General features: G+C 54.1%; 13 protein-coding genes across 13 annotated transcripts; 7 read left to right on the top strand and 6 right to left on the bottom strand.

The window, feature by feature from the left end:
• Positions 1-38: 38 nt before the first annotated feature.
• Positions 39-1,709, bottom strand: CGGC5_v008842 (putative succinate-semialdehyde dehydrogenase; the record flags this gene model as incomplete). The annotated part of the gene is made up of 4 exons (XM_032034820.1): positions 39-163; positions 225-1,466; positions 1,519-1,606; positions 1,689-1,709. 4 exons carry the CDS (start codon positions 1,707-1,709, stop codon positions 39-41), a joined length of 1,476 nt encoding a protein of 491 aa, XP_031885916.1.
• A 700-nt stretch (positions 1,710-2,409) lies between these two features.
• Positions 2,410-4,048, top strand: gatA-0 (4-aminobutyrate aminotransferase; the record flags this gene model as incomplete). The annotated part of the gene is made up of 5 exons (XM_032034821.1): positions 2,410-2,549; positions 2,602-2,637; positions 2,723-3,417; positions 3,475-3,936; positions 4,002-4,048. The coding sequence occupies 5 exons, from the start codon at positions 2,410-2,412 to the stop codon at positions 4,046-4,048; spliced, it is 1,380 nt and encodes a 459-aa protein (XP_031885982.1).
• Positions 4,049-4,993: 945 nt separating this feature from the next.
• Positions 4,994-5,725, top strand: CGGC5_v008840 (uncharacterized protein; the record flags this gene model as incomplete). Its single annotated transcript, XM_032034822.2, has 1 exon — positions 5,438-5,725. The coding sequence occupies one exon, from the start codon at positions 5,438-5,440 to the stop codon at positions 5,723-5,725; it is 288 nt and encodes a 95-aa protein (XP_031885983.2).
• A 590-nt stretch (positions 5,726-6,315) lies between these two features.
• On the top strand, positions 6,316-6,873 carry CGGC5_v008839 (Amino-acid acetyltransferase; the record flags this gene model as incomplete). Its single annotated transcript, XM_032034824.1, has 1 exon — positions 6,316-6,873. One exon carries the CDS (start codon positions 6,316-6,318, stop codon positions 6,871-6,873), a length of 558 nt encoding a protein of 185 aa, XP_031886119.1.
• Positions 6,874-6,982: 109 nt separating this feature from the next.
• On the top strand, positions 6,983-7,847 carry CGGC5_v008838 (uncharacterized protein; the record flags this gene model as incomplete). The annotated part of the gene is made up of 2 exons (XM_032034825.1): positions 6,983-7,493; positions 7,567-7,847. The coding sequence occupies 2 exons, from the start codon at positions 6,983-6,985 to the stop codon at positions 7,845-7,847; spliced, it is 792 nt and encodes a 263-aa protein (XP_031886144.1).
• A 778-nt stretch (positions 7,848-8,625) lies between these two features.
• On the top strand, positions 8,626-11,488 carry CGGC5_v008837 (putative transcriptional regulatory protein; the record flags this gene model as incomplete). Its single annotated transcript, XM_066152070.1, has 7 exons — positions 8,626-8,708; positions 8,842-8,976; positions 9,095-9,384; positions 9,442-9,506; positions 9,564-10,195; positions 10,249-10,419; positions 10,468-11,488. The coding sequence occupies 7 exons, from the start codon at positions 8,626-8,628 to the stop codon at positions 11,486-11,488; spliced, it is 2,397 nt and encodes a 798-aa protein (XP_066008363.1).
• Positions 11,489-12,687: 1,199 nt separating this feature from the next.
• ALD2-6 (Aldehyde reductase 2) lies at positions 12,688-13,967 on the bottom strand (the record flags this gene model as incomplete). The annotated part of the gene is made up of 4 exons (XM_032034827.1): positions 12,688-13,064; positions 13,142-13,243; positions 13,295-13,660; positions 13,724-13,967. The coding sequence occupies 4 exons, from the start codon at positions 13,965-13,967 to the stop codon at positions 12,688-12,690; spliced, it is 1,089 nt and encodes a 362-aa protein (XP_031886145.1).
• An 805-nt stretch (positions 13,968-14,772) lies between these two features.
• CGGC5_v008835 (uncharacterized protein) lies at positions 14,773-15,372 on the bottom strand (the record flags this gene model as incomplete). Its single annotated transcript, XM_032034828.1, has 1 exon — positions 14,773-15,372. The coding sequence occupies one exon, from the start codon at positions 15,370-15,372 to the stop codon at positions 14,773-14,775; it is 600 nt and encodes a 199-aa protein (XP_031886148.1).
• Positions 15,373-16,456: 1,084 nt separating this feature from the next.
• CGGC5_v008834 (uncharacterized protein) lies at positions 16,457-17,462 on the top strand (the record flags this gene model as incomplete). The annotated part of the gene is made up of 2 exons (XM_032034829.1): positions 16,457-16,745; positions 16,798-17,462. 2 exons carry the CDS (start codon positions 16,457-16,459, stop codon positions 17,460-17,462), a joined length of 954 nt encoding a protein of 317 aa, XP_031886147.1.
• Positions 17,463-18,007: 545 nt separating this feature from the next.
• On the bottom strand, positions 18,008-19,772 carry atnC-3 (MFS efflux pump atnC; the record flags this gene model as incomplete). The annotated part of the gene is made up of 6 exons (XM_032034830.1): positions 18,008-18,351; positions 18,409-18,613; positions 18,662-18,948; positions 18,993-19,108; positions 19,163-19,289; positions 19,352-19,772. The coding sequence occupies 6 exons, from the start codon at positions 19,770-19,772 to the stop codon at positions 18,008-18,010; spliced, it is 1,500 nt and encodes a 499-aa protein (XP_031885885.1).
• Positions 19,773-20,309: 537 nt separating this feature from the next.
• On the top strand, positions 20,310-21,305 carry ustM-1 (Methyltransferase ustM; the record flags this gene model as incomplete). Its single annotated transcript, XM_032034831.1, has 1 exon — positions 20,310-21,305. The coding sequence occupies one exon, from the start codon at positions 20,310-20,312 to the stop codon at positions 21,303-21,305; it is 996 nt and encodes a 331-aa protein (XP_031886149.1).
• A 2,380-nt stretch (positions 21,306-23,685) lies between these two features.
• On the bottom strand, positions 23,686-24,446 carry CGGC5_v008831 (uncharacterized protein; the record flags this gene model as incomplete). The annotated part of the gene is made up of 4 exons (XM_032034832.1): positions 23,686-23,901; positions 23,968-24,197; positions 24,295-24,321; positions 24,383-24,446. The coding sequence occupies 4 exons, from the start codon at positions 24,444-24,446 to the stop codon at positions 23,686-23,688; spliced, it is 537 nt and encodes a 178-aa protein (XP_031886143.1).
• A 550-nt stretch (positions 24,447-24,996) lies between these two features.
• On the bottom strand, positions 24,997-25,707 carry CGGC5_v008830 (uncharacterized protein; the record flags this gene model as incomplete). The annotated part of the gene is made up of 1 exon (XM_032034833.1): positions 24,997-25,707. One exon carries the CDS (start codon positions 25,705-25,707, stop codon positions 24,997-24,999), a length of 711 nt encoding a protein of 236 aa, XP_031886142.1.
• Positions 25,708-26,393: the final 686 nt, after the last annotated feature.

The following is a 26,393-nucleotide window of genomic DNA, read 5'->3' as shown; positions in this document are numbered from 1 at the left end:
CTTCTTGGTCTAAAAGCTCTAAATCTAAGTTCGTGTCATTATTCGATGCCAGTCATGACCATCTTCGTAACCAAGAACTCGTCAATGCCGTACTTGCTACCCTCTCTACCGAAACCACTCTGCTTCACACCACCAAAAGGTGCCGCAGGGTCGCTGATAGCGCCTGTGAATAATGTCAGCGACTTCTCTTTTCACGATTCTTGTCTCTTTTTTGGGGTTCTTACCGATATTGACTCCAACCATACCAACCTCCAACGCCTCCGCTACCCTCCAACACCTCGACACATCCTTGCTGAAGAAGTACCCGGCAAGACCAACATCCGCATCGTTGGCAAGCGCAATAGCCTCTTCCTCCGTGTCAAAGGCAAAGAAAGCGGCGACCGGGCCGAACGTCTCCTCGGAGCAGACCTTCATGCCAGGCTTCATATCGGCCAGCACCGTGATGTCGAAGAAGTTGGGGCCAAGCTCCGTCAGTGGCTTACCGCCGAGAAGTACCCGCGCGCCCTTGGAAACGGCATCCTTAACGTGCTCATCCACCTTGGCCACCGCGCGGCCGTGAATCAGGGGGCCGTGTGTCGTCTTCTCGCCGAATCCATCCCCAATAACAAAGCCCTTGATAGCGTCGACGAGCATCTTGGTGAACTTGTCGTAAACAGCGCGGTGAACCAGGATGCGGTTAGCGCACACGCACGTTTGGCCCGATATCCTGAACTTGGACGCAATCAAGCCCTTCACAGCAGCATCAAGATCCGCATCCTCGAAGACGATAAAGGGGGCGTTTCCGCCGAGTTCAAAAGACAGCTTCTTCAGGGTCGATGAGCACTGGTTCATCAAGAGTTTTCCAACGCCGGTCGAGCCTGTGAAAGACACCTTCTTGATGATCGGGTGAGTCGTCAGGACCTTGCCCACGGAAACAGTGTTATCCAGAGCAGTGATGATGTTCACCACGCCCTTGGGGATACCAGCCCGATGAGCGAGCTCAGCCAGAGCCAAGGCCGTCAGAGGCGCCTCGGCGGGGGCCTTGACGACCACAGTGCAGCCAGCAGCCAGCGCAGGACCGGCCTTGCGCGTGATCATAGCAGCGGGGAAGTTCCAGGGGGCGATCAGTCCGCAGACGCCAACGGGCTCCTTGAGGGTGACGAGTCTGCAGCTTGGGTTGCTCGCCTGGATGGTATCGCCGTATATCCTGGGGGCCTCCTCGGAGAACCACTCGAAGAAGGATGCGGCGTAGGCGACCTCTGTTCTGGCGTCGGCCAGGGGCTTGCCGTTCTCGAGGGTGATGATGGCGGCCAGATCCTCTGCGTTTTCCATCATGAGGTCGTACCACTTGCGCAGGTAGCGGGCCCTCGCTCGCGCGGGAGTCTTGCGGTAAGATTTGAAGGCTTCATGAGCGGCGAGGATTGAAGCTTCAGTGTCCTTCTCATCAAATTCAGGGCATGTGGCCACCTCGGCAAGAGTGGAAGGGTCTGCATTCAGTGTCAGGATGAATTGAGGTCTTGGAAACAGGAGGCGACTCACTCTCGACAGAAAACACCTTGCTCGAGGCTGCGCCAACCCATTCTCCATTCACATAACACGCCGTCTTCAAGAGTGAAGCATCTTTCAACTAATCCTCCCAAGTCAGCTCCCGGGACGGTGTTGCGGGCAGACCGGAAGACCGCGGTTTCCTCGCATGCATGAGCACTCACCTGGTGTGCGCCTGACGCCATTTTGAATAACAGTTGCTAGCAGAAACAATGCACGTCAAGAAACCCTGCAGCAAAGTGGTCTGATGTCTTAGTGTGAACCGCGGCAATTGCAGCATATAGCCTTCGCGGTCCGGCGGTTTATATGAACCCCTCACTCACTCACGATGTTATCACAGGACCGCGCGCGCCGTCGCGATGCCGGTGTGCCTCAGAAAACCCAGCGATAGCGAAACGAAAGTGGGACCGGCCCGGGGCCACGGGGTGGGGTCGACAGCGGAGGGGGGACAATGACACATATCAACCCGCTAGATATGGTAAAGAATCGGACCAATTCCACGTGGGAAAAGAAACGCACGGGACAGAAAACGCCTCAAGGTGAGTTTCTGGTGGTCATAACGAGCCGCAATCGGGGGATCATGCTAGCTCCGATGGAGATGGTGGGGACTTTTCTGAAGCCGTTCTGGGCCCGGATGGGGCCGGCTCGGGACCGGCCGGCTTCGTCCCCGGCTGTCTGTCTTCGAGAGGCGATCGGAAGCTCTCGGGTGTTGCGAGATTCTGGGAGATAAATAGACGTTCTTCTTCAACTCGTTGATGGATTCTGCTCTTGTTCGCCAATCTCATCACAGAGTCACATCTCATCACGATACTCTACTTCTACGCTTGAGACTCGACCTTGACAACACCCGAGATCACCGATTGTCTTGAAAGTAAGACCGACAAGATGCCTTCCTTCGTCGAGCACTCGGTCACCACGGAGGTCCCTGGACCCATGTCCAAGGCCAGCCAGAAGAAGCTTGACGCTGTCTTTGACGCTCGTGCCGTTCACTTCGTCGTCGACTACGAGAAGAGCCACGACAACTAGTATGTGTCATGGCTAGAAGACGCCTTTTTAGCAGTTACTAACACACAAAAGCATCGTTGACGTTGATGGAAACAAGTTCCTCGATGTGTATGTGCCCCTCCTGAGGTCACCGCAGATCCTCGGCATCCCACCTTGTCCCCCGCAGCTCGCTAATCTTAGACCACCCCAACAGCTACTCCCAGATCGCGTCCATCCCGGTTGGCTACAACAACCCCACCCTCATCGAGGCCGCCAAGTCGCCCGAGATGATCTCCGCCCTGGTCAACCGCCCGGCCATCGGCAATTTCCCCTCCGCCTACTGGCACGACATCCTCCAGGACGGCCTGCTCAAGGTCGCCCCGGAGGGCATGAACCACATCTTCACCGCCCAGTCCGGCTCCGAGGCCAACGAGCTGGCCTACAAGGCCGCCTTCATGCTCTACCGCCGCCGCGAGCGTGGCGAGGCCGAGTGGTCCCACGAGGAGATCCACTCCTGCCTGCACAACACCTCCCCCGGCTCGCCCGAGCTGGCCATCATGAGCTTCAAGAACTCCTTCCACGGCCGTGGCTTCGGTAGTCTGTCCACCACCCGCTCCAAGGCCGTTCACAAGCTGGATATTCCTTCTTTCAACTGGCCCCAGGCCTCGTTCCCTGCCCTCAAGTACCCCCTTGAGAAGTATGCCGCCGAGAACGATGCCGAGGAGAAGCGCTGCTTGAAGGAGGTTGAGGAGCTTATTAAGAGCTGGCACTGCCCCGTTGCCGCCATCATCGTCGAGCCTATTCAGAGCGAGGGCGGTGACAACCATGCCTCGCCCGCTTTCTTCCAGGGCCTGCGTGACATCACCAAGAACAACGACGTTGTCCTGATTGTCGACGAGGTCCAGACTGGTAGGTTCCCCCGGTATTTGTACTCCTCCAAGACAGACCCCCACTGACACGACTCAGGCTTCGGCGCCACTGGCAAGTTCTGGGGCCACGCCCACTGGAACCTCACCTCCCCTCCCGACATCGTCACCTTCTCCAAGAAGGCCCAGACGGCCGGCTACTACTTTGGCGACCGCATGCTGGTCCCCGACAAGGCCTACCGCCAGTTCAACACCTGGATCGGCGACCCGGCCCGCGTCATCGTCAGCAAGGCCGTCGTCGACGAGATCAGCAAGCGCAACCTGGTCGAGCAGACCGCGCGCGTCGGCGCCGCGCTCTACGCCGAGATGGAGAAGCTCGCCCAGAAGTTCCCCGATCATGTCCAGAACCTGCGCGGCAAGGGCCAGGGCCACTACATCGCCTTCGACACCCAGAGTGCGGCGGCTGTCACCGGCTCCATGAAGCGCCTTGGCGTTAACATTGGTGCCTGCGGCAAGGAGACCATCCGTCTCCGCCCCATGTTGATCTTTGAGGAGGCTCACAGTAAGTTGATATTGAAACCTGAAACTGGGAAGCCGAGGACATTTCACTGACCTTTTATTTTGCAGTTCCTCTCCTGATTTCTGCATTCGAGAAGACCTTCTCATCTCTGTAAATTTAAGCGCAAAAAGCATGGCATGGACGGAAAAGTTGATTGGGTGGACAAAGCATAGCATTGGTTTGAGCTCGGAGGGCATGCCGAGATGCGGCTTTGCCCTCTTTGAAGTTGATTTTGCACTGATACCATAATGACACCGCCACAAAAGGCGACGAAATACAATTGAAAAACATTTGATAATCAAACCAATCTGGAGTTTATCATGAGTGATATTGGTCACTGTCTTCATGTCTTCACCTGCCGCTCTTGGAATGCGCGGTGTAGCGGGCCTGCCAAACAACAGTCTCTCAAAAATTGGCAGCACTACAATACGATTACGATCTCGTGACTGAAAATAGCTTGCTGTCAAATGGACCACGGCCGGCCGCTGGTGTGGCCCCAGGCCGCGGCTTCCACGGATTCTTCCGAGTGAGCAGCCTTCGGATACATCCAGATGATGCTGGATGAACAGAACTCCGTCAGCTCCCTCTCTCGCGTCAACTGCCGGCCGGCCGGGCCCATGTGAGCACGCCGGGAGTTGACGTCCACGCGGACCGGGAACGGTAGTCAACGCGTCCCCCAACCGGCACGTTATCAACCATCCCCGGAAAACCCTTCGCCTAGATCAGGACAACCCTGCTCAGACAGATCTCCGCCGAGAGATACGCAGCCGGGTCTTCGGGCCCGCAAAAGGAAGCCGGCTGGGGATGAGGGGTCCTGCGGTACCCCGCTCATCCCCGCGGCCCCAAGTCACCGAGATAAGATAATGATGCACCGGTGATGGGGTCTGCGCTAGCGTTTGATATCACAACGTTAATGAAGCTTCAGGTCGGGCGAAGAGGACGTATAAATCGTCAAGCACATATTCCCGGATCAGGCCTCAGGAAGCAGGACATCACCCCTTACAGCATACGTCACTATCATCCAATAATTATCCCAGCCCTTCACAACCAAGAGAACACCATGTCAGCCCCAAGGAAACACGTCGTCTTCGACATCGTAGGCACCTGCATGTCCTACGACGCGATCCACCGCGCAATCGACACCCGCCTCGGCCCCAAGCTCGCCGAGTACCAGATCAAGCCCGCCCTCCTGGGCTTCGCCTGGATCGAGGCCGCCGAGCGAGAGTACACCTACCTCAGCATCCAGGGCCGCTACCGCCGCTTCTACGACATCTTCCGCAGCCTCTTCTACCGCATGCTCTACCAGGCCGGCGTGCCGGAGCCCCGCCAGCTCGCCACCGACGACGACGTCGCCTTCATCATGGAGCGCTTCATGGAGCTCGAGGCCCGCCCCGGCATCAAGGAGTGCTTCACCCTCCTGCGCGAGGCCGGGTTCACCGTGTGGGCGTTCACAGCGGGCGACGCCAAGCGCGTGGGAGGCTACTTTGCGAGGGCGGGCATCGACATGCCCGCGGAGAACCTGCGCAGCTGCGACTTTGACGGGCTGGGCAAGCCGGATCCGCGGGCGTACAAGACGCAGCTGGAGAGCTTCGGCGGGGAGGAGGCGTGGTTCGCCGCGGCGCACATGTGGGATGCGAGCGCGGCCAAGGGGTGCGGGTTCAAGGGCGCGTGGTGCAGCATCTACGAGAAGGAGCCGTGCGTGGATTTGTTTGGCGAAATGGACGTGATGGCGGACGAGTTGCCGGAGATGGCGCGGAAGATCATAGCCGCGTCAGAAGGCAAGAAAGCGTGATTAGGAGCCCGCTTTCGCAATTGAAGACCATCCAACGAAGACTACGTCATTAATATTATTCAACGTTTTTATTGAGCAAGCATATGCCGGTGGTGAAGTGATACGCTTGATACGCCATTTATCCCTGCGTCGGGAGGACATTTCCTTATCTTGAGTTTGAGTGGCCGAGGTCTGGCGTACCGGCTAGTTGCCGGTTCCGTGTCGTCCGTGGCCGGGTCGGCCTCCGGTCTCGGAGAACCTCCGTGTTCCCCGCCTGAAGCGTGAGGAGGGTTGGCAACGAGGCGGACTCGACCTCTGGGGGTATCGGCGGGGAATCATCAACATGCCGGCGTCTTATCTCTTGCAATCGAACGACAACTCCGATTGTCATCGGTCTGCAGCTTCGTGCTCATCAAATCTGTGCCGGTTGTCGGTTCATGATACTGCAACACTCGTATGCGGCGACCAATGCAGCAGTGCTTTGGATTTGCACATATTTCGTATATAGAAACTCGAAACGGATCGCTTATCAATTGATTGTGATCGTTTTCGCCGTTTGATGCTTAGCTCCTTTCGTGACATCTACCCCGGATCAATTACAGTCGCTCATGATGGCTACCCAGAAGCCGACACACATGCGGGCCCCTGTCGCCAACCCCGTCACCCCCTTCTGGAACTCTTCCCCGCGGGCGCTGGACGACCATCGCACTACTCCAGACCTACCCGCTTCCAGCGATGTGGTCATTATCGGCGCTGGTTTTGCAGGAGTGGCTACGACGTATCATATCCTGAAAGACAACCCGTCTCCACCTTCTATCACGATTCTAGAGGCCAGGAAAGTCTGCTCCGGCGCGTCGGGACGGAACGGCGGACACGTCAAGCCCGACACATACTTCAACGTCCCCAAGTATACCAAGCTCTACGGGGCCGGTGAGGCTGCAAAACTCGCAGCGTTCGAGGCATCTAATGTGTATGCAGTGAAGGAGCTCGTTGGGAGCGAGGGCCTGGACTGCGATTTCGACCTCACGCGGGCTGTGGATGTATATCTTGACCCGGAGCATGCCAAGCAAACCGAAGCAGCCTATCGCGAGCTATTGAAAGCGGGCAAGGTCAACCTGAAGGATGTGGCTTTCACGCCTGAACAGGATGCCGAAAGGGCAAGTCGTTGATGGAAACTCACAGCTCGAATGGTCGCTGACGTTACGTTCCCAGGTATCCGGGGTGAAGGGCGCTAAATGCTGCTTCTCCTTCACGGCCGCCCACCTCTGGCCCGCCAAAATGGTCCACCAGATCCTGCACCGTCTTCTCGAAAAGGACGTCAACTTACAAGCCAACACGCCCGTGAGCAGCGTCTCCGAGACGCCAGACGCAGACGGCAAGTGGACGGTGCAGACCCCCCGCGGCGCCATCACGGCCGGCAAAGTCGTCGTCGCGGCCAACGGCTACACCGCGCAGGTCCTCCCGCAGTACGAAAACCGCATCGTGCCCGTCCGCGGTATCTGCAGCCGCATCACGTCGCCCAAGGGCATCCGCACGCCGCACCTGGTCAACACGTACGGCATCCGCTTCGACGCCGTGAACAACGACTACCTCATCCCGCGGGCAGACGGGAGCATCGTCGTGGGCGGGGCGCGGCAGATGTTCTGGCACAAGCGCGCGGAGTGGTTCGACAACGTCCGCGACGACGAGCTGGTGCGGGGCGCGGCGCCGTATTTTGACGGCTACATGCAGAGGCTATTCCGGGGCTGGGAGGATAGCGGGGCTGAGGTCGATCGGGTGTGGACTGGCAGTGAGTGTGCATGGCATTCCGTCCCCCGTGTGTCCGAATGAGGCAGGTGATTGTTGACAAGTGAATGCGACAGTTATGGGGTACAGCTCTGACTTCATGCCGCATCTTGGGGCGGTGCCTGGCAAGCCCGGGCAGTTCATCATCGCTGGGTTCTCGGGTCACGGTATGCCTGAGATTCTCCTGTCCAGCAAGGGGGTTGCGGCCATGGTAAGGGATGGGGTTGCGTTCGCGGAGACGGGTTTGCCCAGCATCATGGAGACGTCAGAGGCGAGGATCTCGCGCAAGGACAGCCCGCTGGAGGAGGGATTGAAGTCGGTTTGGAAGGGAGAGGGAGAGGTCAAGGCGAAGCTTTAATGGGGGTTACTTAAGAGATAAGGTGCATGGCAGGGAATAGCTGGCCTGTCACTGTTCGTGGGGTACCTATCCGGGGGTTAATGAAGTTTGCTCATGTATCTATCGTCAGGCAGAGTGCGATCTGGAATGTGAAATAGAGGAAAAAGAGGCACGAGTCAGCATCTCCAGATACTTACTACCTTGGGAGCGTGTGCGGATAGGCACAGGGATGCGTGTTCGGCTCCGACCGGGTGCATGCCGGCTTCCCGCGTCCTGTCAGCAGAAAAGAGTGGGTCCCCGAAGCCCCGACCGCGGCGCAGGTTTCGCCGAAATTCAGCCCCTCTCTCCCCTCTCAGGAAAGGCGCGGGACTTCATCCAGCTCCAGCCTATCTTAGCTCTCCTCACACACAATCTTGGAGCCGGCCAACAAATCCTCCCTTTACCCACCCGCATACCTTGCTCACACCCGCACGCACGCCAGCCGCACACCGCGAACTCTACCTGCCTTACCTTACCTAGTTGCAAGGGAGAGAGACTCAATGCGTTGTCTGTGAGGCCGAGACCAGACCTGTCTCCCTCCCTCCCTCCATTCTCCGCCACTGCACACAAGCATTCCGCTCCCGGGGTCTCAAGTTACACGCACCGCCCGCCCCCCGAGACCTGGAACCGCGAACCGGCCCGGGAGCCTTGCCTTTGCGCTGGCTGATCGGCGTGCGGCTCCCTATCTGGCCTTGCCTTGACTTTTCCGCCGCCGCCGTCTTTCTCACACCCCTTATCGGCTATCGCGACCCGAACGTCGATGGATCCCGACGACGGTCTGCGTCTGCAACGACACAAGCAGCGCCGCGTCGCGGATAAGGAGCGAAAGCGGGCTGTTCGAGCGTACGATGAGGCCCTCCCCTTCCCCTTCCCCAGTCCCTCGGTCCCTCCCTCTAAGCCCATCTCCCCTCCCCTCCCAGCTCGTCGCCGTCACTGTGGCCCCGTGAAAAGTGCCTTCCATGCTGACGCGACCAAGCTGCGACGGATGCCGGAGACTCAAGGAGAAATGCGACGGCGGAGTCCCCTGCCGGCGGTGCACCCGCCTCCGCCGGCAGTGTGAGTTTCTCACGCCCACCACCAGAGAAGAGCCCGGCGCTGAGAGTGCGGCAAGGTAAACTAAACTTTCTTTTTGTAATCCACGCTTTGTCATGAGTCGCGAGATGCCATGGATCTCCATCAAGTGCTTCAACACGTGGCTGACGAGGCAACCGTTTGGCGGATATCAATAGACCCCGCCCGTCGCAGCAGGAGGACTCGGAGTTGAGGCAGCGGATGGCCTATATGGAGCGTCTGCTCGCCCACTACACCGGCCAGAGTAGACTCGATGCCGAGACCTTAAAGACCTTGGCCGATTCCGTAGAGAAAGGACGAGCCGGCCCGGAAGCCCCGGGACCGCAACCAGATCCGGACGCTACCATGGACCCGGACGTCGGCGCCGAGGTCGAGGTGAAGTCGCAAAGCTCCGATTCGTTCCAGGTGGATGAGATTACCGTGCAGCCATTGGAGAATAACATCACCCGTAAGATGGGCCCCGGACATGAGGTTCATGGCGCCCCCCGGAACTGACTGTGGCTAGACTACTCCGGCGAGTTCTCACACTGGAACTTTTCCATGCGGATAAAGCAGTGGATAGAGCAGTGTGTAAATGCATGTCCACCTCGGCATTGACTTGGATCACAAAGGGCTTACATCGTTCAGGATACCCCAGACGGTCCCAAGACACAGTTCAAGGAGTACTATCGCCCCGAGGAGCTGCAGTCAACATCCAACACTGTCGCTTCGCTCTCGTCACTGCCTCCGCGCTACGTGGCTGACTTCCTCGTCCATGCGTTCTTCAACCATGCCGAGACCAGCTACTTCTACGTTGAGCGGCACTGGCTGCAAGAGAAGCTGGACGTTGTGTATGAGAACCCAGGGTCTCTCACACGCCGAGATGTTGGGACCATGTGCATCATTCTGATTGTGTTCGCCATCGGCACGCAATATGCGTATCTCGACTCGCGCGATGAGAGGGGCAGGGTGCCGACTGCCCCTGCCGAGTCGAGCCCGTTCTCCGAGGACACCATTGGCATCATGTTCTATCAGCAGGCGTGCAGGCTCGTACCAGATGTCATCACGATATCCAGCCTGGAGAGTGTGCAAGCCTGCCTGCTCATCGGCCTCTACACCCTCCCTCTTGATGCATCCGGACTGTCATACGTGTACCTCAACCTTGCCGTGAAGCTTGCCATACAGAACGGCATGCACCGCAAGTATCCAGGAGACCTCATTGACCCCGTCATCCGCGAGACGAGGAACCGCGTGTGGTGGACGGCCTACACAACAGAAAAGTAAGCGCGGGAGTCGCGAAGCCTTCATCTGCAGTAGTACTGACAACTCCCAGGCGCATCGGCATATTCCACGGCCGACCACTCTCCATCGCCGCCGCAGATGTCGACGCCGAGATGCCGGTCGACCGACCAAACATATGGGCCGGCTCACCGCCACCAAACACCGCACACATGCTGGCCACCCTCCAGCTAAACCAAGCATTAAGCCGGATCAGCCATCAGATGTTAGTACTCTAATCTGCTTCTCCTCTTCACAGCTAACAAGCGTCCAGCTCCCTCTTCAAGACCTTTGAAAAGCACGAAATCCCAGACGGCATAACCAAACTAGTCGAAATGAAGGCGCAGCTGCACACCTGGTGGAACAACCTCCCAGAAACCACCTTCTGCAAAGACCCGAGCCCCGGATCCGCCGTCTTCCGCCCCGACATGCATCTCCGCCTCGAATACTGCCTCGTCCGCATGTTCGCCGGCCGCCCCTTCATTTTCCCCCGCGAATCCACCCGCAGCACCGCCTCCTCCTCCGGCTCGCCCGCCGACTCTGCCGTACCCCCGCGCACCGGCTCCGCCGCCGCCGCCGCCGCCGGCAAAGCCCACCCGCGCTCCGTCCTCGTCGCAGACTGCGTCGACGCTGCCCTCTGCGTCGTCGAGACCTGCCGCCTCCTCCGCAACAGCATCGGCCTCGCCCGCGCCTCCTACACCGAGTTCTCCTCCTGCCGCGCCGCCCTCCTCGTCATCATCACGCAGTGTCTCCAGAAGAAGACCGACCGCCTGCGCGAGGCCCTCCGCGACGGCCTCGCCATGCTCAAGGAGATGTCCACCGGCGGCGAGTCCGCAAAGTCAGAGATGTCCCTCATCGAGGCCTTCGAGCGCGCCATCTCCCGCCTCGACGCCAACGACGACGCCGCGTCGAGCTCCGCCAAGGAGTCCGACTACGCGCGCTTCAAGAAGTGGGAGATGCTGTGGAAGACGGACACGCCTGCGCACGACGCGCGCAGCGAGCGGAGCCACGATGCCGGGCTGCCGATCCCGCCGCACCCCGCGGCGTTCTGGCGGACCGGCGGCGGCCACGGGCATGGTGGTGGTAGCGGCGGCGGCGGCGGTCATGTGGCGCCTGGGACCGGGAGGCAGGGGACGGCGTCGCTGCCGCCGGCGATGCCGTTCTTCGGGCTCGACGGGAGCCTGTCGCCGATGCCGCCGGCGCTGGATGAGTTTTCAGCCATGTTTGGGAATGGGTACGTGCCGGGGTTCGAGGGCATGGGCGGTAGTGTGAACGGGAACTGGATGGGTTTGTAAAGCGACAAGCAATACATTGAACGAAGGGAGGCGTTTCTGGTAAACTTTTTTGGCTTTTGAGGAGGGACTTTCTTGGATGAAAAGAAATGACCATGCGCCGCGAACAGCCGGCTATGGGAAGAGGCAATATTTTTGTATGCACCGTCTAAGTCACGGGCGGTTTTGTTTGTCCATACCAATAGATCATACATGATCTGATTCATATAACGAGCTTGAGGCCGATCCAATGAATACCCGCCAAAGACGCTCTAGAGGCGAAGACATATCAGCGCAGGTCAAGCACAGGCAGCCGGTGAAGTCATGGCGGCTAGCTGCAATCTCGGGGCGGCAGCAAAGCACGAATTGGATCAATTCGGGCTGGAGCGGTGAGAGGACGAGCTGTCAACATGGCGTGACAGGATTTTCAGAAGTGGTGTGATTGCATGCAGCAAGTGCTCGTTTACGGAGGTGAGAAAATGGCCGGCCCCCTTTCACAGGTTGGAAACGAGGACCGAATACCATAGGACATCAAAAAGCAGTGCATTAAGCGACAAAAAGGAATCGTTCTCCGAACCCAGAATCGAACTAGGGACCTTTCGATAATCTTGGTAGAACCATTACAGTCGAACGTGATGAACCAACTACACCATTCGGAGAGAACGTGACTAAGCCACGTGAATGATTGGCTGACTGCTGGTCTCGGCGGAGGACAAATCGATTATATCGCGCAGGGACTGCAGGGATTCGGCGGAGTTTTGTCGTTCAGTTAGGACAATTATATCCCGTAAAGACTGCAGGAAATTGGCGGAGTTTTCGAGACTTCGGGCGCCCTGCGAGCTGGCCTCCGGGCGGGTGCGGAGAATGCGGGAGCCCGAGTACTCCGGGCCCGGGCCGCGGAACACGGCTAGGGGAAAGCTTCGGTAATGCATTCCGAGAAGAGATTGCGGCGATTAATACATTACCATTGTCTACTCGCTTCCGCAGGGGCTAAAATCCCTTCATTTAGAACAGTGGAAATCACTTGTTGCGTTGAATTAGCGTCCATGGTGCGCGATAGTCGTATAACCCGTGGAATGCAAGCCTGGCTTTCTCATGTTCTTTGTTCGTGTTATGTTATTTGACATGTAGATAGACCTTGAAGTGTTCTACAATCCTTACACTTCAGTATCAATTGCCCAGTTGGCGAGCACGCATTGGTCCCTATCTATGGCTCCAGGTGACTAGGCCGACTTGGCTGCCGTCTCAGTGTCTTTCCGGGGACCCATCCGGGAGTACGACTCGAACTGAAGCTTATCGCCCGCTTCCTGAATACCCTTCACAGTTTCCAAAATGGACTCTTCCAAGGGGGTCCAGCCCGGACGTCCCAGCTCTCGCAAGTACTGCTCGGCTTTGTCGCGCGCTTCGACGGGGTGCTGGCTCGGCTCGTTAGAGAAGTTCTCCGGGAACTGCTTCCCAGGCTCGTTCTTGCGGAAGATCTCCAGGATCAAGTCCCAGCTGAAAGTGTGGGCGAGACCGAAGATGCGCTGATCTTTCACATGCTCGAGAATGGCTCCAGCAACATGCAATCTGCCCGTGTCGTCGTTGTCGATGAAGTATTCTACGAAAGACTAATTAGTCACGCCCTGCTCGCTCAGGTAGCATAAAACTTGCGCTTAGATATGACGCGGTGAACACCCGCAATCTCCCCGTTGTAGAGTATGACCGGGAGTCCAGAGCTGCTGGGAAATCCTTGGTTGATCGGGTCGATGGAGCCGCCAAAATTGAAGTTGGGGAGTACTGTTTGATTTTTTAGTCCGAGTCAGTCTTTATATCGAAGACGGGTTTTACCAGTGTTGACAACGAGGTCAGGGCGCTCGCTGCGGTGCTCCTTGTGGTACTTCCACACTTCCTGCTCTGCCTGCGTCTTGCTCGCCGCATAGACGGCGCCAGATCTTTCCGGGCTGTAAGGAGGATCGGCCCATGCGATGTTCACTGCGCTCTCGTTCCAGCTATCTTCGGTAATCACCGAGTCTGGTGAGTCGTCTTTCGGACCAGCGGCAGCTGACGATGAAGTGAACACAAAGCGCTTCACGCTCGGCTGCGCGTAAGCCGACTTCAATGCACTCAGGGCGCCCTTGATGGCGACGGGAATGACATTGTTGGGATTTGGGTCTAGCGTCATGATGGAAGCTGTGTGCACAACTACGGCGACGCCTGGGATTGAATGTCAGCCCCGTAACTTGTATGCTGAAGTCCTGAGGGTTACTCTCGGCACACCTTTCGTGGCTTCATCGAAAGCGCCTTCCGCTGCCATATCCGAGACTTGGACAAGCTCGAAGTGGCCTTGGCCAAACTGCTTTTCAAATGCCGCCGGAAGCCATGCAACCTTGTCCGGGTTACGAACTGTGCCGCGAACTTTGTATCCATATTCGAGGAACTGTTTCGCAACGTGGGAGCCCAAGAGGCCGTTGACTCCAGTCACAAGAACTGTCGAGCCTTTGGGGACTGCAAGGTTTGCCATGATTGTTAAGAGTGTAACGGTGGGTTCGAGGTACAATTCTCAAGATGTAAGTAAGTTTTGAGGATTTATGTATGTGAGTACCGTGGTTTTAACAGGTGGCTCGAACGGATTGTGCCATCACACGATGCTTGACTCCATCCGATTACAAATCCTGGGGTCATACCTGCAGTTACTGCAACTTCCGCTGCGGACATTCCACTTGGCGGGCGGACTTCTGTATCTAGGACGGATCCACCATGAAGGTTCCAACAGGACGAGTAAACTTGCAGGGGATGAGTTAGCGCCATGGAACCAATGTTGAAGAATGGCGTCAATGTGCACTTCTAATCGCATGTCTACATACAACAAAGCTAACGGTCATTTCAAAATACCTCGCTGCAATTCGAGGGAAATCACTTTGGACAGTGAGGAGTTGGGTGGACCATAAATTTCAAATTGACTCCGGTGCACTTTTTGGCTCACGGTGGAAGAAAATACGAATTCTCACAAGTTCACGTTCACGTTGCAAATCGATGCAAATCGCACATCATAAATTCCAATTCACTAATATAAAAGGAATGTCTCCAGGAAAACTTGTCAACAGTCTGATTGCCAACCTGAGGTCTGACCCAACAACCATCGCACAGAAACGAGGCTAGTCATGAAACCAAAGGCGTCTCTAAGTACCCATCCTGCTTTCAAGCGTAGTAACTCTGCAGTGTCTTTGAGTCACTCCGTCTTGTATTGAGACCATTAAGGTTGTTTTCTTCGAAAGATTGCCTGAGTTGTCATGGGTTGAATCAGAGGGCTTGAAGGTGACACTGGATTACTCGGAAGTCTCAGTGCGCTTGTCGAGAACATCGCCAGCCACGTGGAAGTACTGCTTGGCAGCCTCTCGCTTGTCAAGGACGTCGCCAGCAACGTGAAAATATTGCTTAGCAGCTTCAGGCTCGCGCTTATCGAGCACGTCACCGGCGACATGGAAGTACTGCTTAGCAGCCTCAGGCTCACGCTTGTCAAGAACGTCGCCGGCCACGTGAAAATACTGCTTGGCAGCCTCAGGGTCTCTCTTGTCGAGAACGTCGCCAGCAACGTGGAAGTATTGCTTGGCAGCCTCTCGCTTGTCAAGGACGTCGCCAGCAACGTGAAAGTATTGCTTAGCAGCTTCAGGCTCGCGCTTATCAAGCACGTCACCGGCGACGTGGAAATACTGCTTTGCAGCCTCGGGCTCACGCTTATCAAGGACATCGCCAGCAACGTGGAAGTACTGCTTAGCAGCCTCGGGGTCTCTCTTGTCGAGAACGTCTCCAGCAACGTGGAAATACTGCTTGGCAGCTTCGGGGTTGCGCTTCTCCGTAGATTCGACTGGAGCAGCGGCCACCATAGGGGCGAGGATGATGAGAGCGGCAGTGTTGGTGAACTTCATGTTTGCGGTTGTTGTCTGGGTTGGTTGAAGACGCAGGTCTGTGTATGCAAGAGCTTTTGATAAAAGTCGGTTGTATTGGTCTGAAGTGGATGCTTCTTGTAGATGCTTTGTGATGGTGAGTTGTAAGATCGTATTCAGCGGCATCTCCTGCAATGCTTTATACTTCATTAATTCGATGTTTCTGTCGATTTACTTATCGCATTGACTAGACTGATGGGTCAGCTTAACGATAGAGTGAAGCTGCGGCCCACTGCTCATCCATCAAGCCACAGCTGAGAGTGCACCAGGGTATTCCTCTGACTGTGATCCCTTCATTGCGATACCGTGATCCATCAATATTACGCTCATACTGGCTGTTCGTGCTTACCTCACTTTCACCTGCGGCTATTGGCTTCTGACTCCTTTGAGACCTCCACGAGTACTACCCAAGCCAACTCGAAGCATTGGTCCACTCTCTCACAAAGTCACATTTGGTAATGTCAGCTGTCCCCTGAGCAAGTATCTCACGGAATTACTCTCAAAATGATGACAGGCGTATTTCTTGAGATGATGCCGCATCATTCTAGGTAAGTACTCATGAGTATGCCCACTTGCGCAAACCACAAGTTTGTGATACTAGGATCATGCATAGATGCGCATAGTTAAAATGCACCTATCACACCTTATCTGAAAAAAAGTCATCATTCCTGTTAATGTTAATGAAAGCATTGTGCTGATGTTCATGGCGATACGTGCACGATAGTAACAGGCCCAGCATGCATGCTCACGGGTCAGCTCACCCGTAATCTCACCAGCTGAACCCACATTAACGCCAACACATACACAGTAATAGTAATGAACCATTCAACCTCTCGATATCACTGCTTGTTCGACGAAAGGAAATTTGGGGTTGCATGTGCTATTGATGTCCCTTTACACCACATTTTTACTCTTCAAAGCGCCGCGGCATTGTCAACAACGCTCTGTCCTGAAGGTGCCTAGAAACTGCCTGCATCTCAGGTTTAATAAACCTCTACTCATTATCGCCACTATATTCAATCTTTTCTTTTATCCATATAAATATTCTTTCAGGTCTCTTGCCAATATGGGATTACGCGGCCCAAATGACATGTTCGAATCGAGACTGTCCGATGAATCGGAGGCAACACTAGAGGAAACACAGGATTTTCTGCCCAACGAAAAAGACGGCACTGTACCATATTCTGCTCGACGGCAGAAGACAAAAGGCTTTGGATCTCTCTTCTGGGTGGTCACCTGTTTCAATGCGATACTATTTCCGCTGTCTCTCGTCTGCGCCGTATCAGCTTTTCGCTGGAAATATGCAATTCAGCACAATCACGACAATGCGCTTCTGCGTCTGACTAGTTGGTACTGTAAGAAATTAGATACTATTTTGGCATGTTCATTGATCTGACACCTTTATAGCGCCGGTGTTCGATCAGACGCAGATCGGAATCGTCGATAAAAGAGTTAACGGATCACTCCTGAACTTGGACAATAGTATCTTTCGGCGGGCACCTTCCCCCGAAGTAGACGAAGCATGGGAGCGCATCAGTAGTCTCATGCCACACGCAATAAGCACAGAAGATGTCATCAGACTTGGAAAAGACCCATCTACGACGGCGAGATTTCCTCAAGATTGGGGTTTTGGGCCCGAGGCACATGTTGCAGAGCTGGACGTCCTTCACACAATTCATTGTCTCAACGCTATTCGACGCGACGTTCACTGGAGGCATTACTTTATCGAAGACTACCCGGACGGTGTCTTTCCCGAGCTTCACCGTGTCCATACGGATCACTGCATCTACGTCGTACTGCAAAATCTGATGTGCAGCGCGACACCGGATATCATCACCCAGCCTTGGGTCGATGGACAGCTGCACCCCTTTCCGGACTTCAGCATCAACAAAAAGTGCAACGATTTTGACGCTATACTGGCGTGGCATGAGGACACCATGATCACGGACACCGCACGCTTCGCTGAGATGCGCATTCCTCAAGGGCAGAAACCCGTGCCGATGTCAGACGAGTTCCACCGCATGTTTGGGTCACATCTTCACAGTACAGCTGGTCATAGTCACGGACATTGACCATTGGCCATTCTAATACTGTCAAGCCGTTCAAGCAGCATATGTTATGGCTGGAAATTGACGAAAGACGAAGGCGTTTTGTAATTTAGAGGCAGTTGCGTATGATCTACTGATGTATTATGGAATGACTTACTCATGTTGACAAAAGTAGTGGATATGTGAGTTGATTATTATAGGTCTTGATTTACTTTATTCGGCAGCGAGATTGGAAACAGTTTTACTTCACAATTTTCACCGCAATTCGTACAAAACAGGAACGCAAGAGTATGAAATCATGTGTGGAGTTTAATAGTCTTCAAAAAGTAGAAGCAAGTTACACGTTTTTCACGCAAGCACTTTGTTACACAGCTAATTGAGTTCCACACGTAAAAAGCAGCAATGAGCTTAGGTTAAAAAGTAGAAACGATGAGCATACTTGTCTTACTAGCTAGAATTTATGACAGTCAGTCGAGCGTCATCTTGTATAAAAAAGAGTGCTTCGGTGGTAAAGTGAATATCTTGATGCATAGGTTCATATACTGGACCCGGAGCTAGTTCTGTGATTGCTAGGCAGAGTTTTCTTGGGCGAGAAACGATCTACTCTCCTCATCGTCATGACTTTCAAGGTGTTCCTCTGGCAGGTCTGCGTGGCCTGCCCGAGAAAGCGCCAAGGACGCCAGGCCACACATGGCGAAAGACATGACATAAGGCATACCTTTCCAAATTCCATCAAGCCTCATGCTCCAGCTGAAGGTCCTAGCAACAATGGGGCCCGCGAGTAAGGAGCCCAAGGTATCCATCATGGATAGCGTTGTAAACAAGGTCCCGACCATGTTTTTCTCAACCAATGAACTGAGAAGCGATCTGGCAAATGAACTAAAACCATTTCCAAGGGTATAGAACGCCAGGCCTAGAAATACGCTTCAGTAAACTCCCTCTAGTCTCCAGTGTCGTGCATAGTGCTTACCGACGACAACCACAGGTATGCTTGGCGCAAGAACCAGGACTGCAAAGCATATCATGATAAATGCAATACTGAGCCTGGAAAGGAGAAAGTCTTTGACTCGAGCGGAGAAGCCCAGTTTCTTGGAAATGAAAAGATCCAGCACAGGCAGAATGGCGACGAAGGTTACAAGCTGCGCAAAAGCCCGGAATGAGAGCAGAAGGTTGGCCTGGAAATTGTCAGTCGAAGCGTCATTTGAACCTTGCGAAGTAGATACCTTGGCAATTGGAATAGCGTATCTCGTTGATAGGTACTGTAGAAGAACACCGAGAGATTGTCGAGAGAAGTCGACGACTAGAAATGTCAACACAAGGAACAGGACACTACGGTGGCGAAGGATAAATCCTAAAGTCTTGTGAACATGTCTGAGCAGGTTTTTCAGTGTTCTTCGAAGACTCAAGTCTTCTGAAAGGCCCTCCCTATCTGACTCGATCGAGTCATCTTCGCCTTGAGGCAGTGTTTCCGGGATGGTACCTGCGAGAATGGCCGTGATTATCGTACAAGCTGCAATATTAGCTTAGGTCTAGGCAGTGGTGCTGCAGTCTTACCCAATCCCAATAGCAAAGGGAGCCAAAGACTGTTGGTCATCAAGGCAGAACCGATCGCTGGTCCGATCAGCTCCGCGACAATCAGAGCAGCTTGAGCATAGAAAAAGATATTTGACCTGTTTCCGCATTAGTATTCTAAGGAACGCTTGCTCGATGTCGCGTTTACTTACCTGTACTTTTCAGGCGACGCATCTGTAATGATCATCATGGCCACAGCGCCAGTGACTGTGCTTCCACCGCCAATGACGAGAAAGAATGAAGACAGCCACACAAGTTTAAGGGGCAATTCCAGCCAGGCTGTAATAATTGTCAGTAAAATGATGGCAAGTGAATCAAATCTCATCTGCGTTTTCACTCACAAATGAAAAGCACCCAGCAAGCACCCAGCACCTGTCCTACAACGCTGAGGAGGAAGACTCGTCTCCGGCCTTGCTTGTCTGCAAGCACACCAAACCACATAGCTAGTATCAAGCCAGGAATGCCGTCAAAGAACGTCTGCCAGCCAAAGAGCTCCGCCACGACGTCTTGAACTGCAGGGTCCTTGCACATCTCCTCAGAAGGTCCGCCGCCGGGGGTGTTGCTGTCAACCTTGTAGTACTGTCGGCAGACGATGTCCTCGAACAATCGCGTCTGTGGAGCAGTAGACATGCAGTATCCAAGGCCATCAATGAAGAGCATCATTGCAACAACGACGATGGGTCTCCAATAGATGGTGTCCCCATATCCAGCAGTGGACTCTGTTGAAGATCCGGATTTGCGCTTTCTATCTGTACAGCCCATGTTTCAATGTGATTTTGTTTGGCTGAAGAACCTTGAGAGTATGGTTGTGGTGTCTACCGGTTGCCGATGAGTACTTTGGCGTGCAAGTGGAAGCACTCTTGCCGGCCTTTTGCGGAGGGATGCCGGGATAAAAGCTATGAGAGCGGCCGCCTTGGCGACATGGATACAAGCTTAGCTAATGACTGATTAAGAAAACAGGGCTCGTTGTGTTGGTAATTCACTGACGGCGAACCGAGGCGACTCGGAACCAACGGAAGGTGAGCTGATGCTGCATGGTAAGCTGACGGTGCATGTTATCAAACAGAAAGGCTCCACAGCCTAGACGAAAACTTATCCGTAGCGGATTTGGATGTTAACAGGCCTCTTCTATCAGATGGTAAACGCAAGGGGTTTTCAAACAGTAGATATGCCACGCAATGGGTCCCCCGCTTAGTATGAGGACCAGAAGGCTCATCATGGGAATAATATAGCAATGACCCATCGCCACATGAAAATTGACAGTAGGGAACGAAAATATCAACACTTTCCCATCCCACAATGAATACTCCAGATTCGGACTCTCTTGAAATCATCCTGTCATGCTACCTGCATGCCAGTAGTCAAAGAGCCAACGTTGTGCCACGATTTGCTCACCGGCTAAGCATTTGCGAGGCTTGGTCGATACCCCAAGGATCACGGCTGCTCGATGTTGGCTGTGGTCAAGGAGACTCATCGCTCGTCCTTGCAACAGCTGTTGGTCCGTTAGGCAGCGTGACAGGGATCGACAATGCGCCCCCAGACTACGGCGGACCCTTCACTGTAGGCCAAGCTCAGAACCACATTCTGTCTTCGACCCTTGGCAATCGAATTGTCTTTCAGCGCAGCGATACGACTGAATGGCTGAGAGCACGTTACAAGTCGCTTTCTGAAACGTCTCCACCTGCCTCCTTGTGTTCTGTCGAAGCGCCGCTCGAAGATTTGAACTCGCCTGTCGAAAACCAGCAGCAGCCCTCGGTCGAATTCGACGGCGCCGTCTTCTGCTACAGCATGTGGTACTTCCCTTCAACCACTGCTGTTCGCGACCTTTTGGAGGCTTTGGCCGCAGCGGGTGTTCCGCGCATTTACGTAGCCGAATGGAGCGGGCAGGCTAGATCGGCATCGCAGGAGCCTCATGCTTTGGCGGCAGCAGCAGAAAAGAAGCTTTATTCCCTGCGGCCCGCTGACTACATGCCCCGGCTCGACGAACAGAATATCCGGGGCGGGGCTTTGCTCCCTGACGAACTGGTGGCCCTGGCACGACAGGTTGGCTGGTGTGTTACCAGACAGGGCTCGCTTCCAACACCCTTGGCTATCCGTGATGGGTACTGGGAAGCTCAATATCTGCTTCGAGGTAGATTCACACAGGATGTCGAACAAGCAGTGAAAGGCGCGGCCGACAGAGAGGAAATGATGAAATGCCGGGAGCAAGTCGCGTCAGCTATCGAGGCCTTGGAAGCGAATAGAGGCAATGTGGAGTGCATGGATACTGTATGGGTCGTGTTGGAAAGGAACTAAGCTTAGGTTGAAGAAAGCCGTGCATCATTTGTCTTGCCGATCTTCGTTTTAATACGCCTTTCATCATGTGAGATGACAAAAGTCTCGATGCCTTGCGTAATGGCCGAGAAACCATTCTTTTGACTTATGTGAGCTGAAGACACTGGTAAATGATACTCTGAGGAGATCGTCAAGGCCGCCGGCTCTGTTACCGAGAGCCACCTCAAGTCTAGATAAGGCTACTGAGAATCAAGAGTAAGGTCGATTCAAGCTTTTGCAAATGGAAAGAAGTCAGCAGGAGATACAAAAGACATGCAATGTAAGCCTGCATCGCGTCCAGAAGATTGATAACCCTAGCTTACTTGATCGCAGGACCCTGGGTGCATCATGCCAAGGTAAGCTAATAGTAAGCTCTTGGGCAGTCAGCTTAACCACATACAGAACGCCGCGGAGGATTTGCTCGATCTCTTTCGGTATCACTGTGCAGGATCAATTGGTCTTATGAACAAGTCACTGACTGGAAACTAATGGTCGCCTCTTAATCATCGTCCCAGTTACAGACGAATGGCCGAGGAATTCTCATGAGAACAATTCGCAACAATACCATCACTAGGCCTCATCAACAGCACAATCCTCCCACGTGTTAGTTGCCTCGGCTGCGCAATATGAATCATTCTACATTTTTCAATGGCACTCTACTTTTTCTCTTACTCCAAAGTTTATCATTGACTGTCGCTGGAGCATCTCAATATTGTCGCTTCGGAAATGACACCGGTGAAGTCGACTTTTGCGTCGGCGTCAACGTCTTCCACAACCACTCAACAGGCTCCCACGACCTATATGTCAACCTTCAGGTGACCTGGCATTCCTCCAGAAAGGGTTGGAATGCCATTGGGACAGGTCCAACTATGGCCGGTGCGTTGATGTTCGTTGTCTATGGTGACCCTGTGTCAGGGCGAAGCCCAACTGTGAGCATACGTACCGTGCCGGGCCATGGCCATACACCGCCACGACCTGTGATGGCCGATGATGCTGGACAAGCGGATGTTCGAATCATGCGATCGCAATGGCTGCAAGTCGATAATGCGAAGAATGAGCCCACCTTCGTTGCCTCCATGGGTGCCGTCTGCTACGGATGTTCGTTATGGCCGGGGTCGCGAATCGACATCTCGGACACATCGCAGCCATGGATATGGGCATGGAATGACCACCAAGATATGGCCCGCGTCGAATATTATAAGGAAGCCAGTCTCGAAGTCCACAACTTTGGTGCCGGTGGTTGGGGGCTTTTCTACGTCGACATGAAGAGTTCGACGAGCCACGAAGCTTCTCTACCTCAACTGAAGCAGGGCGTTGCAGCCATTGGATCTTCAACGTTCCCTGTCGCGGCATCCAAATTCACTTCGACTGCTCCAGATTCGTCCTCGGGCAGCTCAAACTTCCTCATTGCGCTTGGTGAATTCGGCCTCAGCCTTGGTCTTGTTCACTTGCATGCGTTTCTAATGGGGACGGCATTCTTGTTCCTGTTCCCCATGGGTGTGGTGGCGATTCTTTCTTGGTCGCGTAATGCGTTTCGGTTCCACTGGGTCCTGCAGGCAACAGCAACAATGTTCGCGGGCCTAGGTGCGATCGTAGGGCTAATCATGAGTGGCAGACAGCCTTTTGCTGCGGTTCATCAGATAGTCGGCATTGCCATCGTGCTGGCGTTGTCAGTCCAAGTGGTGTTGGGATTGCGGCATCATGTAATCTTTCTTCGTGTGAGCCATCGAACATGGGTCTCTCAAGCACATGTCTGGTTGGGGCGATGCGTTGTGGTAGGCGGTTTGGGTAACATTCTTAGCGGTATTGTGATGGCTGGTCACGCAAAGAGCGCGGTCTTTTGGTTGGTATCCGCCCTGATAATCCTTGTAACAGCATCACTCACCACGTGGGTTTACCTCGCAAGGCGTCGCTTGAGAATGCTGCAGTCAATCTCTGGCCCGGATGTTCGTGCAGCCACTTCGTGGAGAGGCTCAAGCTTTGCGCTAGACGATGACAGTGACGAGGACAGTGACGAGGACAGTGACGAGGATGGTAAATAAGGGACGAACACTGCCCTTTAGAAATTCAAGACCCCGTAGTCATGTATTTGTGGAACAACATGGCGTTGAACGCTTCGTCGCATTGTACCCAGTAGATTCCCGTAGAAAAAGAAGAAAGGGAACAAACTTTACCAATAAGCAATGGGCGGTCGCAGTGATCTTAGGTCGTGCGTGTGCCATGCTAGATCGACCAGCTAAGATTCATGCTGGATAGCTGCTGTGCAACAGTAGGTAGGATGCAGTGTGGAAATTGTGGTCATTGGTAGCTGCTGACACTAACACGCTCTAATACATGAAGAAAGGTTGGTCAAAAACAGTAGTCAATCATGATATTCGTTCTCCGCAGCCTTGTGGATTGATTTACGAAATAATCTCTCGATATTGGCCAGTGATGTTTTCAGTTCGCCGCTGGGGGTTATCAGTTGCATGTCTACACCAAACTCGTAGAGCCGGTCTAGGTCGTGGACCATGCGATCGGCCTTGGTCAGGATCAAATCATGTCTCTCGGGCAAAGAGTGTTTTCGGCTTCTTGGCGCCTGGTTATTGTTCCACGTCATATTAGCACTTGTGAATGTTCTTCCCGAATTCATGTCATTACATACAGAGCAAGAAGAACTCGATGCGTGACGATGGTAGCCGTCGTGGTCAGGCAATGTGTGATGGGTCGAGTAGCCTTCACCCACACTGAAATCGTCGAAGTTGTTGTTCTCGGCCGCCATGGAGGACACCATCCCGGGTGTTAGGTCTAGAGATGAACCCTGAAAGAAATCCGAGAAATCAACGTCCAGTGAGCCATGCGCTTCCACGACTGAGTGCAAGTCGATGGAGCTGGCTGTAATGGCTTCAGTGTTTCCATTGTTACTGGTATTGTTACTGCTGCTGTTGCCACTGTTCGACGAAGACCCTCGCTGTTTTTGTTTCTGTCCTACAGAAGCGGGAAGAGTTGGGTTGCGTCACTATCCGCTATTTTCAGTGGGTGACATCCTGGTTTGGCCGCTCAAGGTCTGATCAACTCACTGTAGCGCCGCTGGGCTTCCCTGTTCTGGACCTTCCGTCGAGCTTCGTAGTCTGAGAGCTCCATTGCAAGGTACTGACAATGCGAATGAGAACGGGGCAGTTATGATCTATTTGCATGCAGACAACTGGGGTGGGAAAGCTTCGTACATATATTCTCCCGCCGGAAGGGCTTCTGCATGATGTTGGTTAATCATCCTTTCGGCATCTTTGGAAGGACAATGATTGTTGGCACCAACACCAACAGAAGTCCCTAAGCCCGACAAATTCCATGGCACTCTCTGCGTGGTTTGAAAGAAGCAACACAGAAGTCCCTCTCTTGACCCCACTAAACTGTGCCTCACAATTGCTTGTAACTGAATCGTCTCTTCACTCCTAGACTGTAAGAGGTATCACGCTGCCAAAGGCAAGGAATGAGCGGCGCCTCGGCAAAAATACCTGAATTGTGTCTGCAGGAGGTATGCAAGCCACTTGATAGGATACTCATAAGACGCCCAATCCATCCGGACCTAAGCCCTCAGCTTTCTCCGCGAATCCTCAGACCATGCCCAGAACCTGCTGCATAGCTAGCAAGGCAGGACCCTGGCAACTTTTCCAAATTCGACGGAGGTAGCGGCTTACTCTGGCATGTCCCTAGCCCACAGACGGTACGGGGCGCACCTCCCGAACCCCGAGTGCGTCTCAACGGCAGTGGGGTGCTTCGTGGAGTTCCACGGCGGGGAGAGCAAAAGTCGATTGCAATGGTGGACGTGCTTGTACGAAAGCCATTCATCCAGCATGGGCTTCTGCTGTTGTAAAGCCCGCGCCGAAATCTCCCAGACGTACGCACAATGACGGCGGTGATAGTCGTCAACCATGAAGGCCACGTTGTGCTCTCCACGCCTCATCACTTCATCTGGCATCTCATGTTTGGCGTCGAGGTCGTAATACCACTTCCACTTGTATGTCGAGAGGTACATCTCCGAATGTTCCTCGTCGTAGCATGCTGTTGGTACCCACTGCTGGATCATGGGGTCGTATCTGCATCCGTTGGCCCTCGCTTGCGCCGGCGTTTCGCCGCAGTCGTCAATCTGGCCTCCTATTTCGTCAACGGTCGAAACGGCGGTCGGCATGGCTATTCTCGTTGCTGTCGATCCCAGAACGAACCCCGCCAAGGCAACGATCGTGAGCGTTGCGGCCGCTACGGCTATCACGCATGGAGAGCGGGGCATCGTCCAGCGCAAGCCCGCAGCTGCCTTGGGATAGCGTAGCTTGTTTGCCTTCGCCGATCCGGATTCCGCCTGCGATGCTTCCTCGTTTGCTGGCACATTACTGTATCCGTAGTCCATCTTGTTATCAGGGGGTGAATGGTTGAAGCTTCTCGTTCGAGGTTCGGTCGGTCTCGCGATGGAAATTTTGATGCACCTGTTTGAGTTCCCTACGTTCTCGAATGTACGTTCGTCTTTGCCGCCTGCTGCAGAGCGGAAGGATTTCTGAACTTATTGCCTGGTAGCACCTGGATACTTGCCTAGAGAGCAGATGACCTCTATGCATGACTGGCTCAATGCTTGCCTGGGTGAATTCTTGAAGAGAAGATGACCGATCGCAACCGTCATCTCAGCAGTCATCCTTCTAGATAAACAATATTCATCCATTGCAGATTCTCGCAAAGAAGCGAAAGACTCTTGACGCAGGGTCTTCATGCAGGGTCTTTTCCCCCGCTTGCTCCCAGTCCTGCCAGGTGGGCTGACCGGGTAAGCTGACCATGCTGCCGTGTTATTGTCCTATTGCAGGGGTGTCTGCGGGATGGCAGTGCTGTGTTTTGACCTGCTGTTCAAGGTTAAGTCTTATCATTCTACATTCCCTCGTTGCCAGTTAATGCTTCACCGAGCCAAAGTTCCAACAGACCATTCTGATTGGGAAGATTTCTGGGAAGATTTCTTACGGTCGGTGAGACTACTCGGCTCGACCATATTGATCTAGCCCCCCCTCTGGCACGTGGCCCTTAGGACTAACCTGATTCTTCATTCCCCAT

Source organism: Colletotrichum fructicola (assembly GCF_000319635.2).
Source record: "Colletotrichum fructicola Nara gc5 chromosome Unknown KSG_Nara_v1_contig05, whole genome shotgun sequence".
NCBI classification, from domain to species: domain Eukaryota; kingdom Fungi; phylum Ascomycota; class Sordariomycetes; order Glomerellales; family Glomerellaceae; genus Colletotrichum; species Colletotrichum fructicola.
The sequence above is the reverse complement of the archived record's forward strand: the minus strand, read 5'-3'. Positions and strand labels throughout refer to the sequence as shown.